This window comes from Astatotilapia calliptera, chromosome 19 (genome assembly GCF_964374335.1).
Source record: "Astatotilapia calliptera chromosome 19, fAstCal68.1, whole genome shotgun sequence".
NCBI lineage: Eukaryota > Metazoa > Chordata > Actinopteri > Cichliformes > Cichlidae > Astatotilapia > Astatotilapia calliptera.
The window spans coordinates 18,431,388-18,457,860 of NC_137440.1; the positions used below are offsets into that span (position 1 = coordinate 18,431,388).

Genomic DNA, 26,473 nt, shown 5'->3' on the forward strand with positions numbered 1-26,473 from the left:
AAATCAGCTATTTCAAACACTGCCCTTTTGCAAAATTGATAGCCTGTGGGGGAGATCATTCATCAGTTTCTGTATTTTATAAAGGTTTGGGATGTATATTTAAGTCTATGGTATTGTGACAGAAAGCTTATTTAACTTAAACTTGTCATGACAATTACATCACTCTATCCATGTAAATTCCTACCAAACTGTCTGTATAAATGGATTAAATAAGTAATCTTTAACTGGATGGAATGTAGGCATAGATAGTGAGCCAAACAATGTTATAACAAAGGCCACATTAACTGTGTTTAAAGAGCTATTTTCTTTTACTTCTTCTTCTTATTACTTATACACATTATTATTTAGAATTCTGGCTCTTTTTCAATGTTAACGCTGAAACCAATTGAGGACTTTTATTTTGAAGGCAAAGTGCGTGCATCTGTCATATGTAGATGGATGTAGTAAAACCTGAAGAATCTGATCCCATTCAGAAATTCTAAAACTAAGACATTAACTGTTTATTTCTATTTTATTTAGCTTGTTTTGCAAGTGCACGGTGTGGTTTTAATTAATGGTTAATTGTTATTTTTTAGCATAATTTTGAATTGAATTGAATCAATTTTCTTTTACTTAGTTTACTATAATAACTGTCGGAACAAGCTGACTTCACGACTGTGAATTGTACCACATTCAGAGTCCAAAGCAACCGGAACAGAAAGGCCCTGGGTTTGAATCTTCTAGGTGTTTTGGTGCTTACCACAATACAATGTATGAGGTATCTATTGGCATTGCCACAAGTAGGACAATGAAAACAGGAAATGCCAATGAAATTGACATTAAATACATAAAATAAAATACATAATAACCTGACACTGAATAAAACCATCTGTGTGAGGACCTGGGCCTGCAGGCGACCCTGAAAATCGTAGCCAGACTTTTTCTACACCAATTTTCCACACTAATTTCCTGTGGGGCCCCTTCCTCCCTTGCTCTTGGCCACCCTGTTACAAAAAAAGACGAAAAAAAACGTGGAAACGCCCCTGCTCTGGTGATCTCTTAAAAATTTTCATTCTTTTTGACTGAAGCTTCTGCGATTTAAAGAGGTTTGGATGTGTAAACGGTGTTCAGGAGTGCACCTGTAGGAAAAGAAAACAGGGAAAGAAGGAAGCGGATTTCAGAGTGGTTCACTCGTGGGCGGTGCTCGGTCCCGTTGTTCTTCATTTGCAGTCTGCTGCTCTCAGTGCTCAGTTTACCACTGGTTGCGCACGTGGACACATTACTACTCCTGCAGCTCCACGCGCGCGCACGCTCAACGAGCCTTTTGAAGCGCTTTTTTAAAGCTTTCCCTGTCCGGAGCCCGATGCTGTCAGCTGGTCTTTCTGGGAAACTTTTGGTAAACTTGCAGAGTATGAGCTCTGCATAGTTTCGGTTCCTGCTCTTATCTGCCCCCCTCCCTCTGTCTTTTTCCCCCGTCCCGCGCGCTCTCCGAGCCTTTGTGCAGAAGTATGGTAGATAAAGGTCCCTTGTTGACCTCTGCCATCATTTTTTACCTGTCCATCGGGGCAGCCATTTTTCAGGTGCTAGAGGAGCCCAACTGGAACCAGGCTGTAAAGCAGTACAATGCCCAGAAGGACAAAATATTGGAGAAATATCCGTGCTTGTCCGGGGGGGATTTGGACAGAATATTGGAGGTATGGACATCTTCATTCAAACGTTTCATTCTGTGTTTCACAGCTGCATGAAGATAACTTCCTGTTTAGTTTTACTGGAAGGCACTGGACACTTGAGTGTTTATTGAGCCCCAGCTGGTTTGTAAGCTTTTACGACACAAACCTCCTGGCCTGATTAACCAGCTGCTGTCAGACTGGCTCGCGCAGTTTCACTAATATATAAATTCACTACTAAACGGTGCCTATTTTTAGTCCTTTATAAATCATAAAGCAACAAATTTCCACGAGAAATTGATGCAGGGAAAAAGCTTAGCAGGAGAGATAACTTAGCTTTAACTGTTTACATGCTCCCAATCTTAAAATTTACAGGACCAGAACTCATGTAATAATTATCATCAAACCGTCTTATTATCTTTGCTGGCGTCCTGTTGTCCATGCCTAATGATTAGGATAATTATTTTATTACTTGTAAACGTGACAGTGTATCTAAAGCAGTGATTATGTGGGTGTGGATGTCCTAATCTGTGACCTCAGATCTTAAAATCTGCAGTACTTGTTGTTCCATTTACTTTCTTGTCACGGTGGCAGTTTCTTTACCAAAAAACCGGGGCCACTGACCTCTGTGGTTTCCCCCGTCAGCATGGAATGACCACAATATGTCAACAATCATGTAATTTTTTTGTTTGTTTGCCCCACGCAATGCTGTTTGTTCATTTACTTTGACTGCCAGAGCTTTATGACCTTTTGGTTTCCATTTGTTGAATCTGAACTTGGAGGGAAGTCCTACACTGGAGAAGAAGAGTGCTGAAACAAACTGTTTGGCCCGTATTTGCAGTTTTCTAGCTTCCTTGAATCAGCCAAAGATCCAACTTCATCGATTAAAATGGATTTTTCATTAATTGCATTTGGGCCCCCCAAAACTGGGAATAACCCATGCTGGCTCAGCATGGGTTATAAGACTGAACTCGTGCTCCTCATGAGAACAGCAAGGCAGCTGGGCAGGGGTTGATGGTGAGCTGAAGCCACCAACTGACGCCTTTTCTTGGCATGCAATGCTCCCAGCGTTAGAAGTCCTTCCAAAGGATCACCTGCAGAAACGCACTTCTTCTAGAAGGATCTTGAAGACCAAAGCTTCTCCTTTTGTCATCTTGACACTTTAGATGAGCTAAACTGTGAATGAATTTGTGCTGTGTGAAAATGAATGCTCAAAGTATGTTTTATCATCATTACATGCTTTATCACAATTCATAGCAGTCATATTTGGGACATATTCAGGCTACTTGTGGCACTTTCAGCTCTGTTTCAGTGCAGGAAAGGGGTGGAAGGGCCTGACGCATCCTGAGTGCCAACGCACCCAACAAGTGGCCGATATAATCTCTCAGATTATTTCAGAGTTGGGAGCATCAATAAAGGCCACAGAATACTCCCATATTTGGGCCAGGCATTCATTGTTTTCTGGGACGCATCAGAGAAAGGAGAGAAGCCTCACCATCTGCCAGAGGTGAAAATTTAGATGGTATCTGGGTCCTGTTTCTCACATTTTGCACTTGGAACATGTCTCAACCTGTTTCTACCCCCCCCCCCCCCCCTTCCAGTATTGGGGGGATTCTCCCCCCCCCTCTCCTCCTTCTGCTTCTTTGTGGGCAGTTGAAAGAGTCTCAAACAGCCAAAACCCCTGAAGCGGCCAAATCTGCATATGAATGTAGTTGAGAATAATATGGCTGAGAGATTTTGGCAGTTTCCCTTTCAGCAGCAGCTGCTGCTATAAATCAGCTGAGAGTGAGAAGTTTATTTGGTGTTAGTAGCTGCTCAGCTGCAGCAGAAATGACTCCTGCTTCTGTTTTCTCTCTGAAGTCTTAGGCAACATGGGGTGTGTGGGTGGGTGGGGGGTCACATTGACATGTTCCCCCAGCTGCGCAGACAGTTGTTCTCCTCTTGTGGTATTATGTTTTCTCTGTTGCTGTTTGCTGAAACACCTGCTGCAAAAGCATTACAGTCATTTTAATAACAAGATTTTTTTTAAGAAGCAGATTCTATTAGATTTCCACTGTGGAAACTCTGCCCAGCTCGTTAACGATTAAATCAAATGTAAGCAAGCTTAACGAGAGACTGTAACACTATTGTAAAAGTTCTGTTTTATTAACAAGGAGTTTTACTATTAACTGCAGGAGCCTTGAAGTGGTCACAGTTTGCAGATTGGATTTTATGGCCCATCAAAGTTGGCTCTTGAGAGGCTGCTAAAAGTTCAGCAGGGGGGGGGGGTGAACATTATCTCTCCCACAAAAACGACTGAAGTTTCCTGAAAGCAGTAGCTGTTATAAGAGAAGTGGAAGCAGCGTGCTTTCTGTTACAGCCCAGAATAAACAAGAGGAGGAGGAGCTGAAATTTACACATGCAGGTAAAAAGTGTTCTGAGCTGCATTTGCAGCAAGTGGTGTTTTATTTGCTCGGGTTTGGTTTTTATCTTTAAGCAATTATGGCACAAATAGAAGCACATTTTGTTGTATTCTTCATCACCACTATACACTAATCTAGTAAGAGAAAAGATGTACAATTTCCATGTGTAGCCCTGAGGCCTGTGCACACAATATTAAATAAGTGTTAAAGTTTTTAAAAAGTGTGATGCATATTCTTGGTCTGCAAAATGAATCCAGTGCCGTAATGTGGTCAATCAGCATTCTTCTTAATGGCCACCCAGGGGGTAACGTACGGGTGTAAACAAAAATCATATTGTACAAAAGTCTGAGAAAATTAGCTAAATGAATCTACAGGCTTGCAAGTTTGAAGTCTTATGCAATACGATGTGATATTAATTTTAGATCACATTATCGTCAAGAGGATGTGATTTATGACAGTGCTAACTTGAGATTGACAGTTTGCTACCATATGAATATCTTTTAGTTTGCCAGGCAGGTTCACACCTTACTTGTCACCCTCAGCTCGATGTTTCAAAACCTGCCTTCTCAAACCAGTCGGTTACATCTCAGTGGCTATATCCATCTTTTATGTACAGTCTGCAGATTTTAACCAGTTACGTCATCATTATCCTGCCTATCATATACACTGAGATGGCTTCTCGATCACTTCAAACTGTACTATGTAGCACAACAGGTAACAATTTTAGGCCTTTTCTTTTTAGCCTTCTGAAAAAAAAATCAAGAAGTCAGCCATTTTTAAGGTATGTGACATCTCTTGGAAGAAAATTTATCTTGAGATGAAATCATCCAGACTGGAACGGCTTTGGTGTTAAGTCATGTTTTTAGAAGTCTTTCATTACTCAGAAGCCCCTAAATAGTTTGGTAAGAGGTACAGCTCAGTTGTTACTCCCATTGGCATGAGTAAAATAAACTGACGCTATAAATCTGACTCCCCACAATCCCCCCCCCCCCCAAAAAAAAAGAAGGGGAAAAAAAAACACTCCACTCAAACTCTGTGTGGTTAGAATTCTGCAGTAAAATGACTTTAAATGATCTTGGAAAAAGGTGTCCACTTCCTGAAAATGCAAGTGAATTACAGGATTTTTGTTTGTTTCAAATGACTGGCTCCAGACAAACATACAAATTGTAGTGCTTGTATCCTCTGATTATCTGCTGCGTTGCCAGGTTAACCTTCAGTCTAAGGTGGGATTATGCTCTGTTGTAAACATGGAAAACTGCAGATAACCAGACCAGTGGTCACTCTTTGAAGTCCACTTGAAGAATGCATGTGTAGTTGGTGCTTTAAAGTGCAGTCTCTCCATGGATGAGTCCGAGTTTTAAAAGAAACTGGCAGGCACACAGCCATCCACACTAGCAAATTCACTAACATATATTTTAAGATTTAAGTATTTTTGAGTCTCTGATGGAAAGGTTTTTTTTGTTTGTTTGTTTGTTTGTTTTTCTCTTTTTCTTGCTAAGAAAATTGGTATTTTTAGTTTGGGGGGGGGGGGGTGTCTTTTTTTTTTTTTTTTTTGAACTTTTAAAGAAAGAAATTTGAGTCTGAACAAGACGTTTTTAGCGCTTTCACGTAGGACGATATACGTTGTCTTGATATTTATTTTTTAAAGCCATAAAGTAAGAACAAAAAGAGTTCTTAGTCAAAGCTGTGTCCCAGATCTCACACAGGCACTTTTATTAACATACAGTGTAGATGTACATGAAAAAAATTACTCAGAAATAAATTATCAGCATTTATTAAATAATAATGCTCCATAAATAAAATAATGTTTTTGTGCATAACAAAAAACTCAGAACTGTGCAGTTAAATCTAAACTAAAAGACGCTGAGCATAATAACAAAGACCGATTTCGCAGCTGCTCTGTTCCCAAGTTCTACTGTGTGACTGACAGCCTTGAGTTTGAAATCCTCTTTGCAACCATGTCTCTTACAGGTGCCATTTGTGGTCCGTATATGCACACAATACAGTAATATTACGTTGAAGCACAGTACGTATCACTCCACGAGGCTCCTGACTACGATAGCCGTAATGCTCCGACAATCCATCAAGTGGTGCGACTTCGCAGCTTACCAAAGTCGTACTAAAACATTTTTTGACAGATTGCTGAGCACCACATAAAATCGGTTCGAGGTCAGTAAACACAACCAGAATTCATACATAAGGCTCGCTGTCGATTTTTGAGAAAATGAAAGGATTTTAGGCCTTGCAGCCCCCGTGTGTGGGAGAGACAAAAGTAGACGAAAGAGAAGCAAACTTGCGTCTCCACAAGTATAATTATGACGTAACATAGACTATCGATTTAAACTATATTGTTATATCTCAAATAAAAATATAAAGATATATTTAAAAACTCGATATATCGCCCAGTCCTGCTTTCACGCGTTTGGCAAGAAATTCAAAAGAAGCAGAAAAGAGAAGTGGCTCTCTGTTTTAGGGGACAGCTTATTTTGTCATGTGCCTGGAAATGTTGTCCACCGGTCACTGACTTGTGATAACCAAGACTTGGTTCCTCATTTTGGAAAGTGAAGAAATCACAGGGTGCGGCCCTGTAAGTTTCTGTAGGGTGTCGGTGACTCCCTTTAGGTGCTCTTCAAAACTCATACATTAGTCTCCAGGAGGTTAAACTGAGCTGAGTCCCAATTAAAGCCAGGATTGTTCTCCATCATGGGTGAGCACATGATTAGTTGTAGACACTGATCTAAAGGAGCCTTGAGTCTTAAATATTTGTACATTTTCAAGTGTGACATAAAGTTGGTAGTTGTTTGCGCTGACTAACATTAGGGCCAAAAATATGGAGTCCGGACTCATTCAAAAACAAAATCAAAACATGTGATTATCTAGTGCTCTAACAAATACAGTATTCATTCTCTAACGAAGCACAGCATCATAACATCTCGTGGAAATGGGATCTGTTTGTTTGTGTACATGGACAGAGGTGCCAGTGGGACCAAATTTTTTTTTATTTATTTATTTTTTTTTAAACTTTGGCCATGTTTAATATGAAAACCTGCCGTTTCACCAGGATATCTGAAAGAAAATGTGGGCAAGCAGAGTAGTTCAACAGAAATTTGTACATTAAGGTTTGAGGGTTGTGTTGTGCAGTAATAGCATGGGGAAACCCTGCTGAAGCAAGGATTAAATAATCTGTAGCGTTTATCCAGATAACGGCACATACTATACAGTGTCTGTACATGCTGATTCAGCATTTAGGTCAGTGCAGCCTCTCTCCAGATAAGGCCTGTTTCCTCTGAACCTTCAGTGAGCCTGGTTTAATTTACTTAAATACTAATAAACTCAATAAATTGGATAATAAAGAACGCACTGTGGTGTCAGTAAAGCAAGCCTGCTTCATGTGATGGTAACAACCTAATTCAAAGCAACCACTCACAAATCTTGATTTCACCATCTTGGATATAAAAATCTTTTCACTTTTACTGGCTTACAATTTTATTCCCCTTTTTATACATTCATTAAATCCATGAAAAAGATGGATAGTCCTTTTTTTCCTTTACTGTTACTTCATTTATCCTAAAAAAGTTTGAAGACGTTGTTGTTGTTTTTCCTCATGCTTGGATCTTTGGTTGCAGTACCGTACATGCAGTCAGATGTCAGTACTGTTACTCAGATGCATTGTTTGCAGCTTATCTGCCTCTTCCTCAGGAATAAATACATAATGAGACAGAAGAGCTTCAGTTTCTTCATTAATTGCAGCTCAGAAAGGGCTTTTGTACACTGCTGTTTGCTTCTGTTGTACTGAAAGTGGAAAAACACAGAAGAGCTGGAGTGGCATGTTGAGCTGCCGCTGTCCTGATAACAGTTTGTCATTGTGGAGGGTTTTTTTTTTTTTCTTAACTGTTATTTTTGTTATCTGTGTCCTGCAGCAGAGTGGTAAACCTTCAGTTAGTTATACAGAAATGAAAGGAGCTTTTAGTAGAGGAGTGAACTGTGTTCTGTCATGCGATGTGTGTGTGATGAGTGTTAGTGTTGGGCTGGGTTGTTTGTTTTTACTTTTTTTTTGTGACACAGTGGTGTAATTTGAAATATTTAAAGATTTCATCTCTGTCTTTTCAGTGGACAAGATTGTAGCTCTGAATTACAAACAAAAAAAATGGCACACTGAAAACGTGAGACACAGAATTATGCTCTTCTCTAATTTTGGTGAAACAGATAATTGGTCCGGGAACTTTACGTGAGAGACACAAATGGTAATGTTAGTTATTTGTATATTGTGACGTAAAACGATGCACTCTAATGCTTTCAATAGTTCTGTCATTAAAGTCAAGGTGTGGTTGCTCATTACAGAAAGCGCTTGTTTGCATAGAACTGGGCTACTTTCAGTTGAAATGGAGTTGAATACAGACTTATTACATCCATCAGCTCAAGATGCATTAACATAAAGCTACATTTCTTTTTCTTTTCTTTTATTGAGGTGGAGTTGTTTCACTCCTTCTTTTGGGTGTTCAGGGGGCTGGATTAGGATGGTCCATGGGCTGATTCTGGGCCATGGGTTTTTGTTTGTTTGTTTGTTATGTGAAAAAGGTTATGGCAAGGGGTGGATTTTTTTTTTTTTTTGGATTTTTTTTTAATTTATTTTCCTCTCTCTCTCATTTTGTGAATGAGGCAGTGGGGAGAGCGGTCGCGCACAGATCTCCATTTGGAAGATTTGAAGATATTGCCCAACTCCACAATAGTTAAATTTGTTTGTTCTTTCTCTAATTAATAAGCAGTCTTTGATTCCGACCTAACTAAAAGTGTGCCATTCAGAATTCCTCACATAAAACTTTATCATGATAGAGAGGCGTTAAAGCATGTTAAACCTGCTTAAAGTTACAAGCATCTTGCTGTCATTAATGTTATAGTCCAGTAATGCAATGAAGTCTTTGTGTGGTTCATTTTATTGAAAGCAGCATTTTATTCATTTTCCCTCATTTAATTTGTCATGTGCTCTGTGTGCAAATTGGGGAAAATGTAGTTTGCTTAACAAGATTTGCCAAATTTCTTTTTATTTTACCCTTTTTTTTTTCTTTTTTTCTTTTTTTAATTTGTGCATTTAGAGATAAACGTTTTATAAATAAACTTTACATTCTGTGATCACTTTATTTGCAAAATAAGCTGCCCCGTGGGAGTTTAATCTGTGTGGTTTAGCTACTATTTGGACAGTGGCAGACATGTGATGAAGCCAGTTTAACAGCTTCCTCCTGAGCTTGTTTGGTCCCGTTTTGACACAAACACACTTTTGTGCTTTTTGCTCATTCCTCATGCTCATTAGTGACCTGAGGTGGCCTCTGGCTGACCTTTTAACCTTTCACGGACTTTTAGCTCTGCAGAGCTTGTTCGAGAGAAAGTTTAGTTGTGGAAACACAAGAAATTTGAAGACTTGCATTTTCAGTCTGCTTTAATTTTAGATGTCATCACATTTTCTATTTGACTGACATACACCGGAGGTATGTGGTACTTGCTTCCATGCGTCAGCCTTTGCTGTGCTCATTACATTCAGGTGAATCAGTAGCTTTATATGTGCTAAACTTGAGCCATGTATATCTGCCAGACAGACTATGAACATCCTCAGATCTTCTGTATAATGCGAGAATGAGGTGAAGAGTTCACATCAGTTTCAGAGTAATGAACGAATCGCTTATTATTTATTGCTTCATCTTGAGATTAAATATCCACCATGATTTCCAGAAAGTTAGCTGTGTTATTAGAAATGCCATCACTCTGCATTAAAGCAGCCCAAGCTATCAAAGTCTGACAAAGAACAAAAACCAGACAGGTTTTTCAGGTCTAAAAAGTGCATTGCTCAGATTAGAGCTGTGTTTGTTGCGCATATTAGATTCTTGGAGAGTCGTCGTCATCATCTAGAAGATGACACGTTATATCTGTATCTAGAATTTATAAGGTTAAAGAGACCTTTGTTGATCAGCTGAATAGGTGCATTTTTTTTAATACACTCTATGACACAGCCTTTGAAAAGATTAGTGAGTAGTACTGTGGAACAAAGCACCTATGTGGGAGTCTCTGTTACACTTTCTAACATGATTCACATGCCTGGTAAGCTAGCTAATACCATGTGTTTTTCCCATCTGTTCATTTAGAGGCTGCAAAGCATCCTTCATCTTATTCAGGTTCCTCAGCTTGCTGGTTTCGGTGCCACCTGTTTTGTTCATCGAGAGAGGAGATCTGTACATAGATCTCTCCACCCTGGCAGCTTGCGTAATAGCTTTTTAACATGTGTTAAAACTTTCTAGTTTTTTTTGCCGACAGTGCAGCGATTGGGGATATGTTGCACAAGCATGGATGTGCAATGCATGCAAGAATTCAAAATCCTCAAACTTTTAGGGATCCTTTGATTGTGGGGGAAAAAGTGGACAAAAGTGAAAGAAAAATGGATCGCACTGTAGTCGCACGCGAGTGTAGGTGTACAGCTCTCCACTCAAGGTCAGCAAAATAAAAAGGATGATGGAATTAGCATATTTTTATACGTGCCCAAAAAAAGGCTGACCGTAGACTTGACCAAACATTGTTTATATCCAGCCAATTAGCCTGTTTATCTGTGACACATATTCTAAAAATCCTCTTAGATCCTAAACTCTTTTTCCTACCTCTAACCAAGAGGAGTCTGATACAATTAGGGATGGGTATCGTTTAGGTTTTATCCGATACCGGTGCCAAATCACTACTTTTGAAACTGTGCCGGTGCTTAAACGGTGCTCGAACCGGTGCTTAAAGAATGGAGAACACAAACTTTGTCCAAAAACCTCCCATGTTCAGCTGTTTTGTTTTGTTTTTGTAAAAAGATAACAATGTGTGCCTTTTCTGCAGCTATGGGGCATATATGGTATCACTCTTGGCTGGAAACAGTGCTTAAACAATGGAAAAAAAACACAAACTTTGTCCAAAAACCTCTCATGTTCAGCTGTTTCCCACTTTTTCTTTGGTCATTTTAGCCTTTTTGGCCAGGGTGAAGGGAGTATCTGCTATCAAACAAGAAGACAGCCGCATGTAGCTATGATGATGTTTGCTAGTTCACCTTACATGCATTAATGTAATAACGTGGTTAGCCTACTCAACGTAAATTACACACGAACAACATGAAGCTACTCACGCAGAGAAGAACGGCTGCTGCTGCATCATCATCCTCATCATTTCTGCTACACTGGCAGGGCTAGGGGCCAGGACTCTATTCTTCGGGTTTTTGGGGGATGTTGCTCCGGGTCCGATAACTGGCAACCCACCCAACGTGCACAGTGTGAGGTCTCGCAGCAAGCTATCAAATACGGCGCATTTCTCGGCTTTTAAAAAAAAACCGCTATGCGTCGCCAGGTGTTTCATCAGTTTCGAGGTGTTACCTCCTTTGACAGTATCACAGTATCAGCTTAAAGCACTTGTTGCAGGCTGCTGAGTTTGCATCTTTTGCTGTGAAGTACAACCAGACTTTTGACCGCTTCGCCTTGGACATTTTTAATCTGTAGCTCTGCTCTAACTGAACGTACGTACCTGGACCCGCCTACTATCCTGGGAAACGTAAAATGATTGGCTAGAAGTGTATCACAGCTCAGGAAAAAAAAGCACCGAAATAAAGCACCGAAATGTGCGCTGCTTTTCGGTCTGGTTACTACCGTTTATGTCAGACACCGGTACCCATCCCTAGATACAATACTACATTTTCTTTCTTTTATGCAGGTAGATTATTCTCTAAGTTAGATGCTTGCTCTGATCATCTGGTACATGCAGTTGCAGTTCCTGTAATCAGTTTTATGCAAGCAAAATTTAAGCCTCAACATGGCCAATAAGTAGTTTACCTCATGCATATAAATGTAAGCAGTCATTAGATGTGCTGGGTTGCTGGGAGGATTGGCAAAAGTGCGTAAGCGAACAGCAAACGACTGAGGTTTTTCCTCTTTAATTTCTAGTCATGGATTGAAAACAAACTTGGTCATCACCGCTGTCATCCTAAAGCCCAACAGTCCAACTGTGTTGTTTCAGAAGACAAAAGACTGGCCTCCCCTTGTTCTGGTAATTACAGAGGAGAACTGTAACAGGCCTGTTATTATTAGAGAACCAAGCATCTTTCAGGACTTGAGGGCTTATGTGAATTTTGCCAACGCCTGCACATTTCCCCCCTTTTCAGCCCTCTGGGAGAGAGAGCGTGGGGTAGTGCATTGTCCCGGCACACATGGTTGGGTGTTTGCTAATTCCCAGGAGGAAAAATTCAGTTTTTGTTGTGGTTGCGGATGGACACGTATGGTTGGGGATGATTGATTAAGCGCCTTTTGCCTCATCATCTGGATTTCAAAATGTCATTGAAAGAGTTGGCTGACATATTCCACACATAACTTGGTTAAACCGGGTTTTTGGGTCTTGGGAAAAGGAAAAACAGTCCAACAAAAGAACTGCTTTCAAACTACCTGATCTTTTTAATGCTGCATAATCATGCGATTATGAAATGGGTGTTTAGGTTTGCAGTGCTTGCCTTCCTGTTTCTCTACCAAAGTAAGCAAAGGCTTAGACTTAGAAGCCCTCAGGTTAAAGATGAGTCTCAAGGGTGCCAGAGTGACGTTTAAGCTCATCAGTAGTACTCTAGATACTGTCAGCATATCACAGGAAGGATGTGCTAGAAGAAACGCAGGTTGCACAGGATGCACTTCCTGCGTTCTTGTACTGAGCTCGGTGGACTGTTTTCTAAATGCTAGTTGATAGCACCCATCTGTTGTTCTATCTTTAATTCTCTCTAAGACAAAGTCCAGCCTTTTCTCATGCACAGTCTATGTTTATTGTCCCCAGGTGGTGTCAGATGCTGCAGGCCAAGGGGTCACAATAACAGGCAATAAGACTTTCAATAACTGGAACTGGCCAAATGCCGTTATCTTTGCCGCTACAGTTATTACCACCATCGGTAAGTTCTTCTGGATGTTTGACAGCTGGATTTATAAAACGGATGCAGGATCACTTTAGAGCTGGGCTCTTGGTGGTTTTTATATTTTAAATGTCTTTATATTTACACTCAAATTTAATCTTAAAGGAGCACCGTGTAAACTTAGAGGACAGTTATTAATGACACCAGATCGTGCTCGTTTGTATCAGTCAAAGCGACGAGATATACAGTCTGTCCTGTTTGTAGTGTATGTCATGCAACCACTTAAGAGACTGAGCCGAGTATCAGCATATTGACGGCAGAGTTTACTTGGACATTGTGAAGCTACTGATCTCAGATGGTTTTGTGATTATGTAGCCAAGTAACAGATTGATGGGTAACAGTTTGCTGTAGAAAGCCAGTTTTAGTTGCTTTTCTTTGTTTTGTGCCATTACGTGATTTCTAAAATCAGTACTGTAGAGTTAAATATTGAAGTAATTTGGCAAACTAGTCAACTAGTGTTTCCACTCGGATATGCTTTTTCTTTTGCTGGTGATATCGTGAGCCAGCAAGCTTTTGGTGACTGGAAAATGGGCAGCTGAGTTGGTAGGGCAGATGCTAGCTAACATTTTAGCAAAATCTATGTTTTTAGTGTTGTCCTTTTAAGGACTTCGTGTTGTCCCGGGAGCTGAATGTTTGTTCGCATTTGTGATTAGTGAAGTGTTGCTCACTGTTGAAGCTGTAAGTGGAAGAGACACTTGGGAACAAACCTAAAAGCTTCACATCCTTTGGATTCCATTACACTGAATTTAGTCCAAAAGCTCTTGGAGGCAACAGAGCAACTTACAATCCATTCAGATGTGAACAGTAAAATTGTTTATTGCTTGAAAGTAACATTACATCATGCATTTTTATACGTTTCAGCAGTGTGCTTATCTTCAAATTGTAAGAGATGCTCAAGTGGCGTCTTGGAGTCTTTTATAACTTGCTTACCTCTAATGTAGGACTCTCAAATCCTCTTAAATTATCTTTGCATGTTTCATTAAATGGCCTCTTGTTTTCTGATTATACAACGCAGGACATTTCAGGGAGTAGTCAGGAACCAATAGGTTGTCCAAATGTAAGCATGCTGTTAGGAATGATAATAAAAGTAAATTCAAAGATAAATCAGAAAAACAAATTATTTACAAATTAGCCAACAGGAGTATCAGATGTTGTAACTCTGACGGTAGTCAGTCCGCATAGTTTTGCAGATTTGATCATGAGCCACTTATTTGTATAATACAATGGAGGTTGTTTTGGGGGTTTTTTTTGTTTGTTTGTTTTTTACCCCCCTCTCTCTCTCTCTCTCTTAAGGCTATGGGAACATTTCTCCGAAAACATCAGCAGGACGTGTGTTTTGCATCTTCTATGGCCTGTTTGGTGTGCCCTTGTGTCTTACCTGGATCAGTGAACTGGGGAAGTTTTTTGGCGGTAGAGCCAAGCACCTGGGCCTATTTTTAACCAAAAAAGGCCTATCACTGGTATGCTGATACTCCTTTTTTTTTTTTTTTTTTTTTTTTTCCCCCTCACTCCCTTCTTTAATTTCTTTGAAAAGTACTTTAATCTGTTGTTCAGCTGAAGTAACTTTTTTTTTTTCTTCCCTCCAGAGGAAATCTCAGTTTACCTGCACGGCTATCTTTCTTCTTTGGGGTGTCCTGATCCATTTAGTCCTCCCGCCTTTAGTCTTCATGTCTCAGGAGGGTTGGAGTTACATTGATGGCTTGTACTTCTCATTTGTTACCTTGACCACAATTGGATTTGGAGACATGGTGGCAGGTAAGCTGGCTTCTAAAATTTAGACAGTTAAGTTAGTATAGTAAAAGGTGCCTCTTGATGACCTTGAACTTCAATGCAAATCACTCACACTGTTCTTTGTCCATGCAGGTGTGGATCCAAACAAACAATATCCACCTCTGTATCGTTACTTTGTGGAGGTTTGGATTTATCTAGGCTTGGCCTGGCTTTCTTTGTTCTTTAACTGGAAAGTTCGGATGGTGATTGAAGCCCACAAAGCCCTGAAGAAACGCCGCAAGCTGCGCAAGCTATCTCTCGAAGAGCTCCGCCACTACAAAGAGTCTAACAAAGTTTCCCCTACTTCGCCTCCCACTCTGAATGATGTCAACATTTTCAGCTTCTTGTCCAAGAAGAAGGAAGGCTACAATGACCTGATTAAACAGATTGGCAACAAAAAAGATGGCAGCAAAACGGTCTGTAACTCTAAAGAGATCGGTCGCTCGAAGAGTTGCACCGATGCTCCTATGTTTAACGGCCATACCATCCTCAGCCTGGACCGCTCGCCACGTCAAAAGAGGCGCTATAGCTTTAGTGACTGCGTCACTGTTGCATTTTCTAAGTCTAAGAACTACCTCCTGGGCTCAGACAATGGTTTACTGCTAAAGGAAGATCAGGTGGAGGGTGACCTAGAACTAAACCATGATCAAATGTTTGAGAACCAGCTTGACAAGGATGTGAATCTGGAGAATGGAGGAGAGAGAGAATGTGTATCAGTCGGTCACAGGGCGTGGGACTCCAAGGAGTACCATTCTCTAATGTTCCAAAATGCCAACATCACCTTTATCGACGAGGAGAACTTCCTCAGCAATAACTCTGAGGAGCTCGAGGACGACGACGACGATTCTAAAGCAAAACTCTCCATCACCACGTGCGACGAAAACATTGAGACGAACTCCAAGGAGGAGCAAAGCTCCGAGTCCGAAGGATCTGTCTTCACGAGTGACGGTTCAGAACACAGCCACTCGTACGAGAAACTGGTAGAGGAATATGCAAAGGAGGAAAACACAGACTCCTGACACGTGAAGGCAACACACGCGAAGCATTGTAATGTGAAGTGTTTGAGAGGAAAGTTGCATTGCACTTTGAAGGGGTCTGATCATGAGAAGTCAAGATCAAATTTCAAATCAAACTCTTGAGCACGTGTTCTTTGTCTTGCTGAATCTGAACTGCAAAGTACGTGACACATAACCCCAGGAGTATTTAACGACTGATCTGTTTCTTTGTTTTATACGGTTTGGAAAAACTCTAAGCAACATTTTGTCATGTCCAAAGAAGCAAGTATTTCTTTGTTTTGTTTTTTTCTACTTTCACATGGGATTTCTTCTGATTTCCTGTATTTTCATGTATTTATAATCACCATATTGGTGTTTTGTTTTGGTTTTTAATATATTTATTCAAATGAAGGAAAGGGTAGCTTTTATTCAGTGGCTACGTGGGTTTATGTTTCCCGTTGCACAATTCCACCAAGTGAGGATAGACCAAAGTTCATCCCAGTGCACATTGTTCTTTATATAATCTGAGCCAAGCATGTCTTAAAAAAAATGAAGGGCCAAATCTTATTGCTGTGTCTGAGATTTCAATTTATTTTGACTGTAAGAAACAGATATGACTGTACTCTGCTACACATGCGTCCTAGAACAAACGTCTTTGTGAACAGACTCCAAACTTGTGAAGTTGTGGGGCGGTGTTGTGGTTTTGTGCACATCTGTTCGATCCCTCCTTAGGCATTTGCTTCCTAAAGTTGGTATTTTGACTTGGGATGGCGCTGCCTGACTGGAACAAGCCTTTAACAGTAAAAACATTCCTCCTTACCACTCTTACACGATTTTTATTTGCCATGTAAATATTGGCTGAAGGCCCGTCAGTAGCCTCAAACATGGCTCGGGCTTGGGACGCGGCCTTGCTACTCATGTTTGCCTTCGGGGGGCTCGCACTGCCGTCAATGATTGAAGTGCCACTTGTGAAAGGGAGCCAAGGTTAACTCGGAGCAGATCGATCCTCTTTGACGCATGTTTCAGCTGTGCCTGCACAGGCCTGTCAGTTGTTGATGTCTGATGCGTCTCAGCCTTAATTATTTCTGCCTTTTTTGCACGTGAACTGGCACACAAACTTGAAACAGTATTACTCCGAATGGTAAAATGGCAGAGATCCAGTGCCACAAAGGGCTACTTTAAATCTAAAGCCAACTAAATTTAGTAAAGTTCATTAAAAACTCATAAAATACACATTAAAACGTTTTGTTTTGTTTTCCTCATGTAAACATGAAAACTGCCTTGCAGGTGACCGCCATCACCTGAAATGGCTTTAAATCCACTGTGAAGCAGTAGATGAACATCACTGTAACATCTGTTGAATGTGACTCACTGAAAAGTTCTTTCACACTGGGTGAAAGAAGATGAGGAAATAAGTTCTGCTTCCTCTCTTGTGTTTCATCAGAGCCACTTTTTATTTTTCTTTCTTTTCACATTTTCTGAGATGTGTTAGTGCAGCATTGGTGTGTGTGTGTTTGTGTGTGTGTGGACTGAATTTCTAGCAAAAAATGATTACTTAAGAACAAGTTAGGTAGATTTAGGGCCATTGTTCATTGTTTCCTTCCTAATGTTGCTCCATGGTGTAATAAAACTCCATTATACTCGTCTGTAAGTTTCTTTTTGTTATGATTAAGTTATTCATGTTTTTGTGTAAATTTTGTATATGAGTTCTGAACAAAACTGTATATTTCGTTAAAAATAAACACTGAATGAAATCTTGAGGTTTGTTTGTTTTTTGTTTTTTTTTTGTTTTTTTTCCCCCTCCATTTATTGGACTGGTAATGCATTGATGTCTTTTCCAGTGGTGGAGGTATGAGGTAGCTCTTAGTTCATGGTTGGCTGTGGCCATGCATCATATAACTGAAAGAGGGAGGGGGGGGGGCATTTTGGTGCAGATATTTTAAGTTTTTGAATGTAACTTTGCACTGCCCTTTGTTTTGAAGGGCATTTCCTCTGCGCAGGTAGTAATACACAGTTCAAATTATGCTACATTTGTAAACCCTATTTTCACAAATAAGGAAAAACAGTTGGATACACCAAATATCCTTTCCATCACTAGCTGCATTCCAAATGTTGTAGTCATGGGTGGTTTAGGGGATTAAATAGTCCTGTATTTTTTGTGTATGCTGCCCAAAAATGACCACAAATCTATCCTGGTCACCCCACTGTGTGTGTTTTGTTTTTTTTTGGGGGGGGTTTCCTGCTCATATCATGAAATGATCTCAGATGGTTTCCTCACGTCTTCATGTCTCAGCTCTTGAGTCATGCCACAATAGACGAACGGTGTTTTAAAAACTGTGCTGTTGTAAAATTTTGGCAACCATAACATGCAGGTTATGGTTGTATAGCTAAAAATAAAAGTGCTTTGTTCTTGGTAACACTTGCTCGACTAAATGTACTTCAGAGGGCAAGTTACTTAAAAAAAAAAAAAATTACCCCTATGTATTTATGAGAGAAGTTGAAATTTTGGATTAATGTTCTTTTATACTTCAGCAAGCCATGCTAATTGCCAGATGAGTTCCACAGTATTCCCACTTCCATGAATGACAAAATTAAACTGGATGGTGAATCCTCAATGAATTGAATGCTTCCATGTTTGCAGACAATAAATTCCAGGGATGGTATCATTTCAATGATGAGTGACCGTGTAATCTGCCATTTCCCATTTTGTAACAATTTCATACCAGTTGTAGCTCAAGCCTAAATATAAACTGGTCAGAGATCTAAAGCATTTGGTGTTGCATGCTGCAAAATTTGGACATTTAAACACGCAAGTCTGGGCATTGACTCACTTTTGGAGCCAGCCTCAAGTGGCCGTTAGAGGGAAAAGTCCAGCTTTTGGCATTGTGCACCCATTATAGCTTTCTTCTTCTTCTGTTATTTATCTATGCTAGGAGCAAAAAAATGGATTGCAAACATGTTTTTAACACCATCTTTGCTATGCAGCCCCAGAAGTTGTGTAGCACACATAGACTATCCATTAAAGTGGGCATAATTTGTTTTTCCTTCTCAACACCTAATTTATGGAGTGAGTCAAGGACACTCACTAGTTCCAACCATTTTCTGTTCTATCTTATGATAGTGAGAGCCAGTCGATCAGAAGAAAGTTGGCTTAAAATACTAAACTAAGGATTCAATAAAATTATGAGATAAATAATACTAAATTAATAATTTACTTTGAGTTGTGAATCTTGCAAAGCTACTCTGGAAATGAGCAGAATGACTTCCTTTTAAACTGAATCCATATTGGAATGCATCTTAAGTATCCTTCAAAGGTTTAATGATACTTTCATTTCATCTTCTACAGTCTGTCCTTTATTATAAGAACGTAACGCTTCAAGTTACATTTACAGTATTAAAAATACTGTAATTGTGTTATTTCCCCCCTTTTTTTGGAAACACTAATTCAGTCTGTACAGGGTCATGGTCATGCTGGCAGACAACAAGTAAACACAGACACAGCAGCTAAAAGCAATAAAAGCAGCTATGATAATGACACTCAGTTTATTCATAAGGGTGGAGCCAGGCTGCTGACATCTCCTGATCTGCTAAAAGAACATAAGGTTAATGTTTGCTTGACAACCAGTTTTTGTTGGCACAGTCGCCCACAGAAACTATGATCGTCTTCCACTTACAAGAAATCTGCTCAGAGAGCCTCCAAAAAGTTGTAGAAAAGGCTTAAAACGGACAGCGGCTGATATTTTTAATCTCTATTTAAAACTTTTTTTCTTTTTCTTTTGTTGCGTCTCCGTTTGAAGGTGTGTGAAAATGGTGTAAGATGAACATCATGTAGTTGGGGGAAATTAATAAAACAGCACACTGACACTGAGCAATAGTGGAGCAGTGGTTAGAACTGTTGCATCATATTAACAAGGTCATGGGTTCAAATCCACCATCTCAGAGGTTATAACAGGGGGTTTTATTCAGAAGTGAGAATAATGAGTTTCTTAACTGTTGTTATGTCCACTGACCTTTTAGCCTCTTCTTAGAAGAGAGCTGCTCTCCCTCCCTCCCTCTCTGTTCCAGGTTACCACACCCGTTTGCCACAGCAGAGCAGCATCAAGATCATTTGTGGAAAAGTACATATAGCTCTAGCAACAAGTGCTTCGCCCTCTCTTTTAACCATTAAGTGCTGGGAAGTGTTGCGTTAGTCCTGTCTAGCTTCAGTTGTTATTGAAGATTAAGGTGGCAAATTTGTGGGACGTAGTTTGTTTCTCCTGTTTTGTGGCCAGCCAGTGTGCCCCCTATACTTCACAGACAAGGGAGGGGTCGTAACACCTGTCTTTCTCACTTGATGGGAGAAAATGTTGCAAGTGGCACCAAGTGTAATTACATAGTTAATGAAATCACTGAAATAATACTCATCGTTCAAACACTTAGATAAACTATTAACGTTAGAACAGATTATTATTCATACATATCTGCTACACTGTAGAGTTACTGCATGAGCTGTGACAGATTTCCCGTATCTGTCGTTTGGGTAGCGGAGCCGAAACACAATTTAAAGATCCGAAAGTGCTCACACTTTGAATATGAGCCGATGCTGAGCACTGATGATTCTCACTGAACCGAACTAAAAGGAGAGCTCAGCATGAAAACGTGCTGAGCGTGGCAGAAACACAAACGTCTCCTATTACAGTGCGGTTGAAGCAAAACTTAAATCATCACTCTGCAACTTCGTCAAAACGACTCAGTCTGAGTTTTTTGAATCAATTTCTTAAGTGGTCAGTTCAATTAAAATCAACAAAGTCTTAAAACAAATGTTGCCACCTCTAAATAAGCACATTTTCTATGCAATAACTCTTGCATATCTAACTCACAGAAGTATACGGGGGTGGCTTGAAATGTTCCACTTTTTCATTCAAACTTTGAGTATTTTTGAGCCTTAGATTCTTGTTTTATCTTGGTTTATTCTGTGGATACTTTCATATCAAGAAAACAAATTCAAAGTCAAATTAAAACAAAGGGGAATATAAGTACCATCTGCGTAAATGCTTACACTCCCTGTGCCATATGTAACAAACTATTAAATATCTCAAATCTAAACTTTTACATATTATATAGCTACTATACCCAAACAAGAGTAGGTAAAAGTTTACCACTTCTAGAGATCTAGTCCTTTATAAGTTAATAAGTACATGATTTATCCATATGAAAAAGGTCAGGACAGAAAAAAAAGATTTCAATCGCTTTAAAAATCAGGGAGAAAAAAAGTCTTACACTCACTCCAATCGTCACCATAAATCGAAGCATCAAAATAATGGGCTATAACATAAACATTAAACAGCAATGATGTATAATGGCTGTGAGATGAAGTAACAGAAACAAGCTTTGGTGCTCTGGATGTTCGATCCAGTTTCTGATATGCACTGAAGGAAGATTCAAAAAGTGCATTTCAAGGGTCACATCACCATATGAGATGGGCTGCTGGTTAAAACAGGTTCTATCATATGAAAGGCCTCATTTTTACCTACAGTTTGTTACCCGGCTATCCTCCAGTTGTGATTCCATTCTAAAATAGGCATCGTTTAACACTTGCAAATAAAGCTGTGAAATGGAGAAATATCATCACTCCTCCTGTGTTTAGACATATTCATTAAGAAAATCAATTGTCATTTATTCAATGATCCATTTGTTCTCTTTTCTTTGCCCTCACCCTCCAATCAGTTGTTATAGATGGCTGGCCCTTCACAAGTCTGCCTCTGCTGGAGATCTCTTTCTGTTAAATGGGAGTTCTTCATCCCACTGTCACCAACTGCTGTTCAAAGTGGATTGATTGACTGATCTGATCCTCTTACCTGAAAGCAACTCTTATGAATTATTGCTACAAAAACAAAATTGAATTGGAAGGTTTTTAAAAGCTACGATCAGAAAAACAGCACTTTGTCTGCAAGTCTGAAAAAAATATAGTCTGAAATACTGTCTATTTACCATCTGAATGTGCAGCTAAAAGAGCCTCAATCGTACTGCATGTACGTGAGCAATTATTTCATGGTTTTATTATTAGAGCCAGGAATACCAGGCAGTTGTGGAGAGGCAGCACGTGTTGAACATCACAGTACAAATGTGTGCAAAGAGTGTATTCAAGGCTTTTCTCTTCATCATAAGAGTAACTGCAATGTGCAAGATGCCTTCGGGATACTTGGCATTTGGTCTGAGACAAGTCTCAGTTGGTCTCTGTGATCGGACTCAAAGAGTCAGTGTTGTCTGGCACTCGGCTCAAAAGGGAGCAGCTTGTTTGGTGGCTGTGTGTGCCGTCATGCTCATGGGGCGATAACCACAGGTGAAGGAGGATCAGAGGGTCTCGTGTCTTTGGTTTCATGGTGCTTACGCTTCACACATTTTATCACAATGTCAGCCATGAAGATTTTATATGGTTAGGGGATTTTTGGAGTCAGATTAGATCAGGGTGAGAGGTTTGTTTGCACTTTAGATAGAACATGCCTCCATCAAGTGTGCTGGCTCTATCTGGAAACTTGAATCTGAGCCACACTAAATACCCTAAGGTTTATGGTCCAAAGTTTATAAAGTTTATGTTATAATTAGAAGTAATATAAAGCAAAAGGGTTGCACATTGGCACTTGTCACCTAGAATCTCAACTTGTAAAGTTCAGAGTTCACCTGTCATAAAAGAGTCTGACCTTTGAATCTACATTCCTGCAGCTTTTTATAAGCTCATAAAGAACAAAGACGCACAAAACAGGATCAAATATTCAGCGGGTATTTTAGATATTCTGATCACATCATGGAAAAAAGAAATCATGTGTATCAATTTGAAGTTAATATCTCTATATAATGTCATAAAATTACTTTCTACATGAAACAGTGGAACAAATCAAGACTATAAGAGAATTTAAAAACACAAACACCTTTCTCTAGGTGTAGAGGGCGTGGTGGAAAATCAAACCTGTATCGGTCCTCCATGGATAGCCACAAAGTAGCAATGATGAGATAAAGTTTAACTGCTAATACTCAAATAATTATATCTATATTACAGTAAAACTTGAACTTTATCCTTGTTTAGCACATCAAATGACCTGCATGTTTTCCATTCTTCATGGGTGTGCTCTGTGCTGTTCGTTTAGGGAGTACGATAATGCAAGAATGACCTAAACCACGCTTCAAAGCCTCCTCTGTCTATCCCATCAGCAAAGCACCTTCTGGCACAGCTTCCTTATTAGCTTGTGTAATAGATTACAGTAAGACAGCAGCTGCAAGACTTCTGGGAAAACATTTAGAATCACACTGAAGCCTATCACCTTTTACAAAGTTTACCCGCTTTGTAAAATGCAGATTCAAGCGAGATAGAGTGATTTAAGATATAATGACAGCATATCATAGACTGAAGCTGAAATGTTATTATTCATTTCAAAAGCGCTTCCTTCCTTGCACTGCTGCGACAGTTATTTGAAGCTGTTTCAAAAGACCAGAAAACAAAGAAAAGATCAGGTTAAATACTCAAATGAAGAGACTCAAGAACACCTAAAAGCTGCACAGCTTTTTTACTTTATATAATTATATGGTTGTGATATGGTTATGCAAGGACCTGCACCCTGCAGAGTTTCCTTAAAAGGCTGTTGTTTAACATTGCAGATTTCATGTGAAACGATTGTGAAATGTCAAAGACTGCTTAGCAAGCTCTTTCTGTCAGAAAACTGAAACCTTTGGTAACCTCGTTACAAAACGGGTTTGGAGTTAAGCAGAATAGTGTGTGTGTGTGGGGGGGGGGGGGGGTAAATAGAAAAAAAAACAAGTTGTTTAAGTGGGGGCTTGGTATTGTACTTTTACCTTGTTTGATATATCAGGTGCTTGACAGTTTGGTGCCTCCCTTGTCCTTACTTACTTTGTATAATGTTTCTTATGGGCCTGGAGTCTTTTACTGTGCAGAATGCATGAAAACCTTTATTATTAAGTTTATTATTGTCTTGCTGAAACACATCTGTAGCATATGCTCCCAACAAACCTGTACACATCAGTTAGCATTAATGGTGCCTTCGCAGATGTACAAGTTATCTATGAAAAGTGTACTAATGACCACCCGCCACACCTTCACCAATGCTGATAACAAGCTAGCTGGTCCCTTTTCTGCAGCATCCATGGGACGTGTTTCCAGAGAAGGTGGCTGATAGCATTTCATGTTCTTTTTAGTCTTTGTTTTCCCTTTGCACGCTAAAGTTTGAATCTAAATTTTGGACTATGCTCACTGACAATGGTTTTTAGACGTCTTCCTGTTAAGATGTAGTTTAAATTGGGCCATCATATGGCAGACTAGGATGCCAAATACAAAAAAGACCAAAAGTAATTACACCAAAAATACTGAGTTGAAAAAAAGCATGGGAAATAGGCATAACAAAACTAACATGAAGGAAACTGGAGGTCAAGCAGATGAGGAAGGAAGATGTGACTAATCATGTCTAAATGCCTGAATGCACTGAGCTGCTGCCATGCAATTACATACTGCATTTAGAACAATGAGCATATGAGCAAGTAAACCTAGAACAAAGAGTGTACATTATTTAATAAAACTATAGCTCTGTCAGTTTCAGATTTTTACACATTCTCTTTTTACTGTTTTAAATCAAATGTGGAATTTTAATGACAAAGTGATAAAAAAAAACTTTGTTTGTTTGTTTTTTACTTCTATTTACTTTTTACACATTGTTCCAACCCAAAATGTGGTAGAGAACAACTTAACATGCCATTAAAAAAAATTTGTTATTTTGTTTTATTTTAATAACACAACAAAAGTCTGAATGGCACCTATGACGTTACACATGTTTGTCTAGAACCTGCAAAACAAAAGCCAAAAGCTCAAAGCGGTGGCTAATAGCATGTATAAATACATAAATGCCATCTTCCATTGTGTATCAGCAGCACATTCATCCTGAGACAGAATGATGCCAGCACGCTCTCCTGTCAACAAAGGAAGACGGGGAACCAGATGGAGAGTTGTTTCTGCTGCCTGGAAAACAGCAACGACACTTCAGGAGGGAGCGAATACTCCATGGACCTCTCTGACACCCAATTGTTTCCTGAGTTTCTGTGTCCGGCCTTCCGGACCGGAAACTTTTGGGCACCCCTCGGGGGCTTGCTTTGCATGTGTGTACTCATGTGTTCATGCACTCCACCGGGCGTTAGTGTGCGAGCGTGCTGTGGATGTGAGAGAGTGCAAATGAAGACGCAAAAAGTACACTGGCACGTTGCCCAGTGCTTTTTAAAGAAAGGGATGGGAAAGAAAGAAATGGAGCAGCTTTCAACACTGCCGGTAACAGCTGCTTATGTTGACCACAAGCTTCCAGGAAGGGAAGTGGCAGCTTTGACCTTTGACCTGACAAGATCCTCACTGAAATTATGCTCTATGTCTTCAGTAAAGTTAAAAAAGCAGAAAAGGAAACACGCTGAAAGAACCTAATGTGCTGCATAAATCCTTTAGTAAAGTTAAGGATTATAGCTGATCACTGGTGTATTGCACTGTATTACCCTGAGACTTTAGTGTGTCTATCACTTAGATTTATAAACTTACAAGGGCTGGAAAAAATACAGACAAGGGCCTACAACCTGCAAAAAAAAAAAAAAAAAGCAGCTGATTCTTAGTCACACAGCTTTAGTAGACAAAGATTCAAACCAATGACTGTATAAAGGGACAATGAACCCCAGTCTTTTATTGTTTAGTTTCTTAACACAATAGCTTTTCTGTCATATCTAACTTGTCAGGCTATTAAGGACTACAGGTGGAAATGTATTTATGATTATAATCTGGTTCAAAGCATCTTCTGCTTCTCATGACAGGAGGAGTTTGGTGTATGTGTGCTCTGTCCCAATCAAATAAACCCAGTAAACTAAAATAAATTACTAAAACCAAGCCAATTATGTGATATTACATTAAAATACCAGTTTATATTTCCGAGATTTAATTCAATTTCAGTGGCTTATGGTGGGATAAGGTGAACTGCTAACTCAATTTACCCCTTAGCTCACTCACAGCCCTTGGCTGCTGTTTTGGAAAAAGATGTAGCAGATGTTACATCTGGTACATCAAACTTTTACTCTGACAAGCCAAAAGGAAAAGTTTCTGAGTAAACTTATTAAAGTTTTAGTTACTCATAATGTTGTAGATTTTAAAATAGAAATATTCAGATTTACAATGCTGTGTTAGTGTTGATAAATTAGCTGGTCTCATCATTTAAGCGGGCTAATTCATGACTTGTAATTGATTTGGGACCAGTTATTAAGGATAGGAGCTGAAATATGTTTGAGTCTTAGGTGAATTCATTTATTTTATGCAGCACCGCCACCTGCTGCTCAAACTAATTAACTACCAGATAGAGAGATAGATCTTTGTCTAATATTAAACATTTATTTGATTATCTGAATAATGTAAGTGGGACAAGTATGCACAAAAAAATAATAAAAAAAAATCATTTATGACTATTATAACATGTATCAGGAGCATGTCTTCATTCCTGAGTGCTGTAAAACAAGACCCAACTATACAAAGTTCGGAGATACTGGACATCAATCTAAAAGTGAGCTCGTCTGTCTGTGGATCAGTGGAGGGAATGGGACTTTTTCACGAATATAAATTACGACTGAAAGAATCAAAAGGAGGCAGTAAGATAACATAAGGAGATGTAAAGTGCCAAGTGCCAACACCACAGAAGAAGA

The 26,473-nt window shown here is 39.5% G+C and overlaps 1 protein-coding gene across 1 annotated transcript; it reads left to right on the plus strand.

Annotated features, from left to right (window-relative positions):
• The first annotated feature begins 801 nt into the window (after positions 1-801).
• On the plus strand, positions 802-17,527 carry kcnk5a (potassium channel, subfamily K, member 5a). Its single transcript, XM_026151369.2, has 5 exons — positions 802-1,673; positions 12,872-12,983; positions 14,298-14,464; positions 14,591-14,759; positions 14,868-17,527. The coding sequence occupies exons 1-5, from the start codon at positions 1,488-1,490 to the stop codon at positions 15,791-15,793; spliced, it is 1,560 nt and encodes a 519-aa protein (XP_026007154.1). The 5' UTR covers positions 802-1,487; the 3' UTR covers positions 15,794-17,527.
• The last annotated feature ends 8,946 nt before the right edge of the window (positions 17,528-26,473 follow it).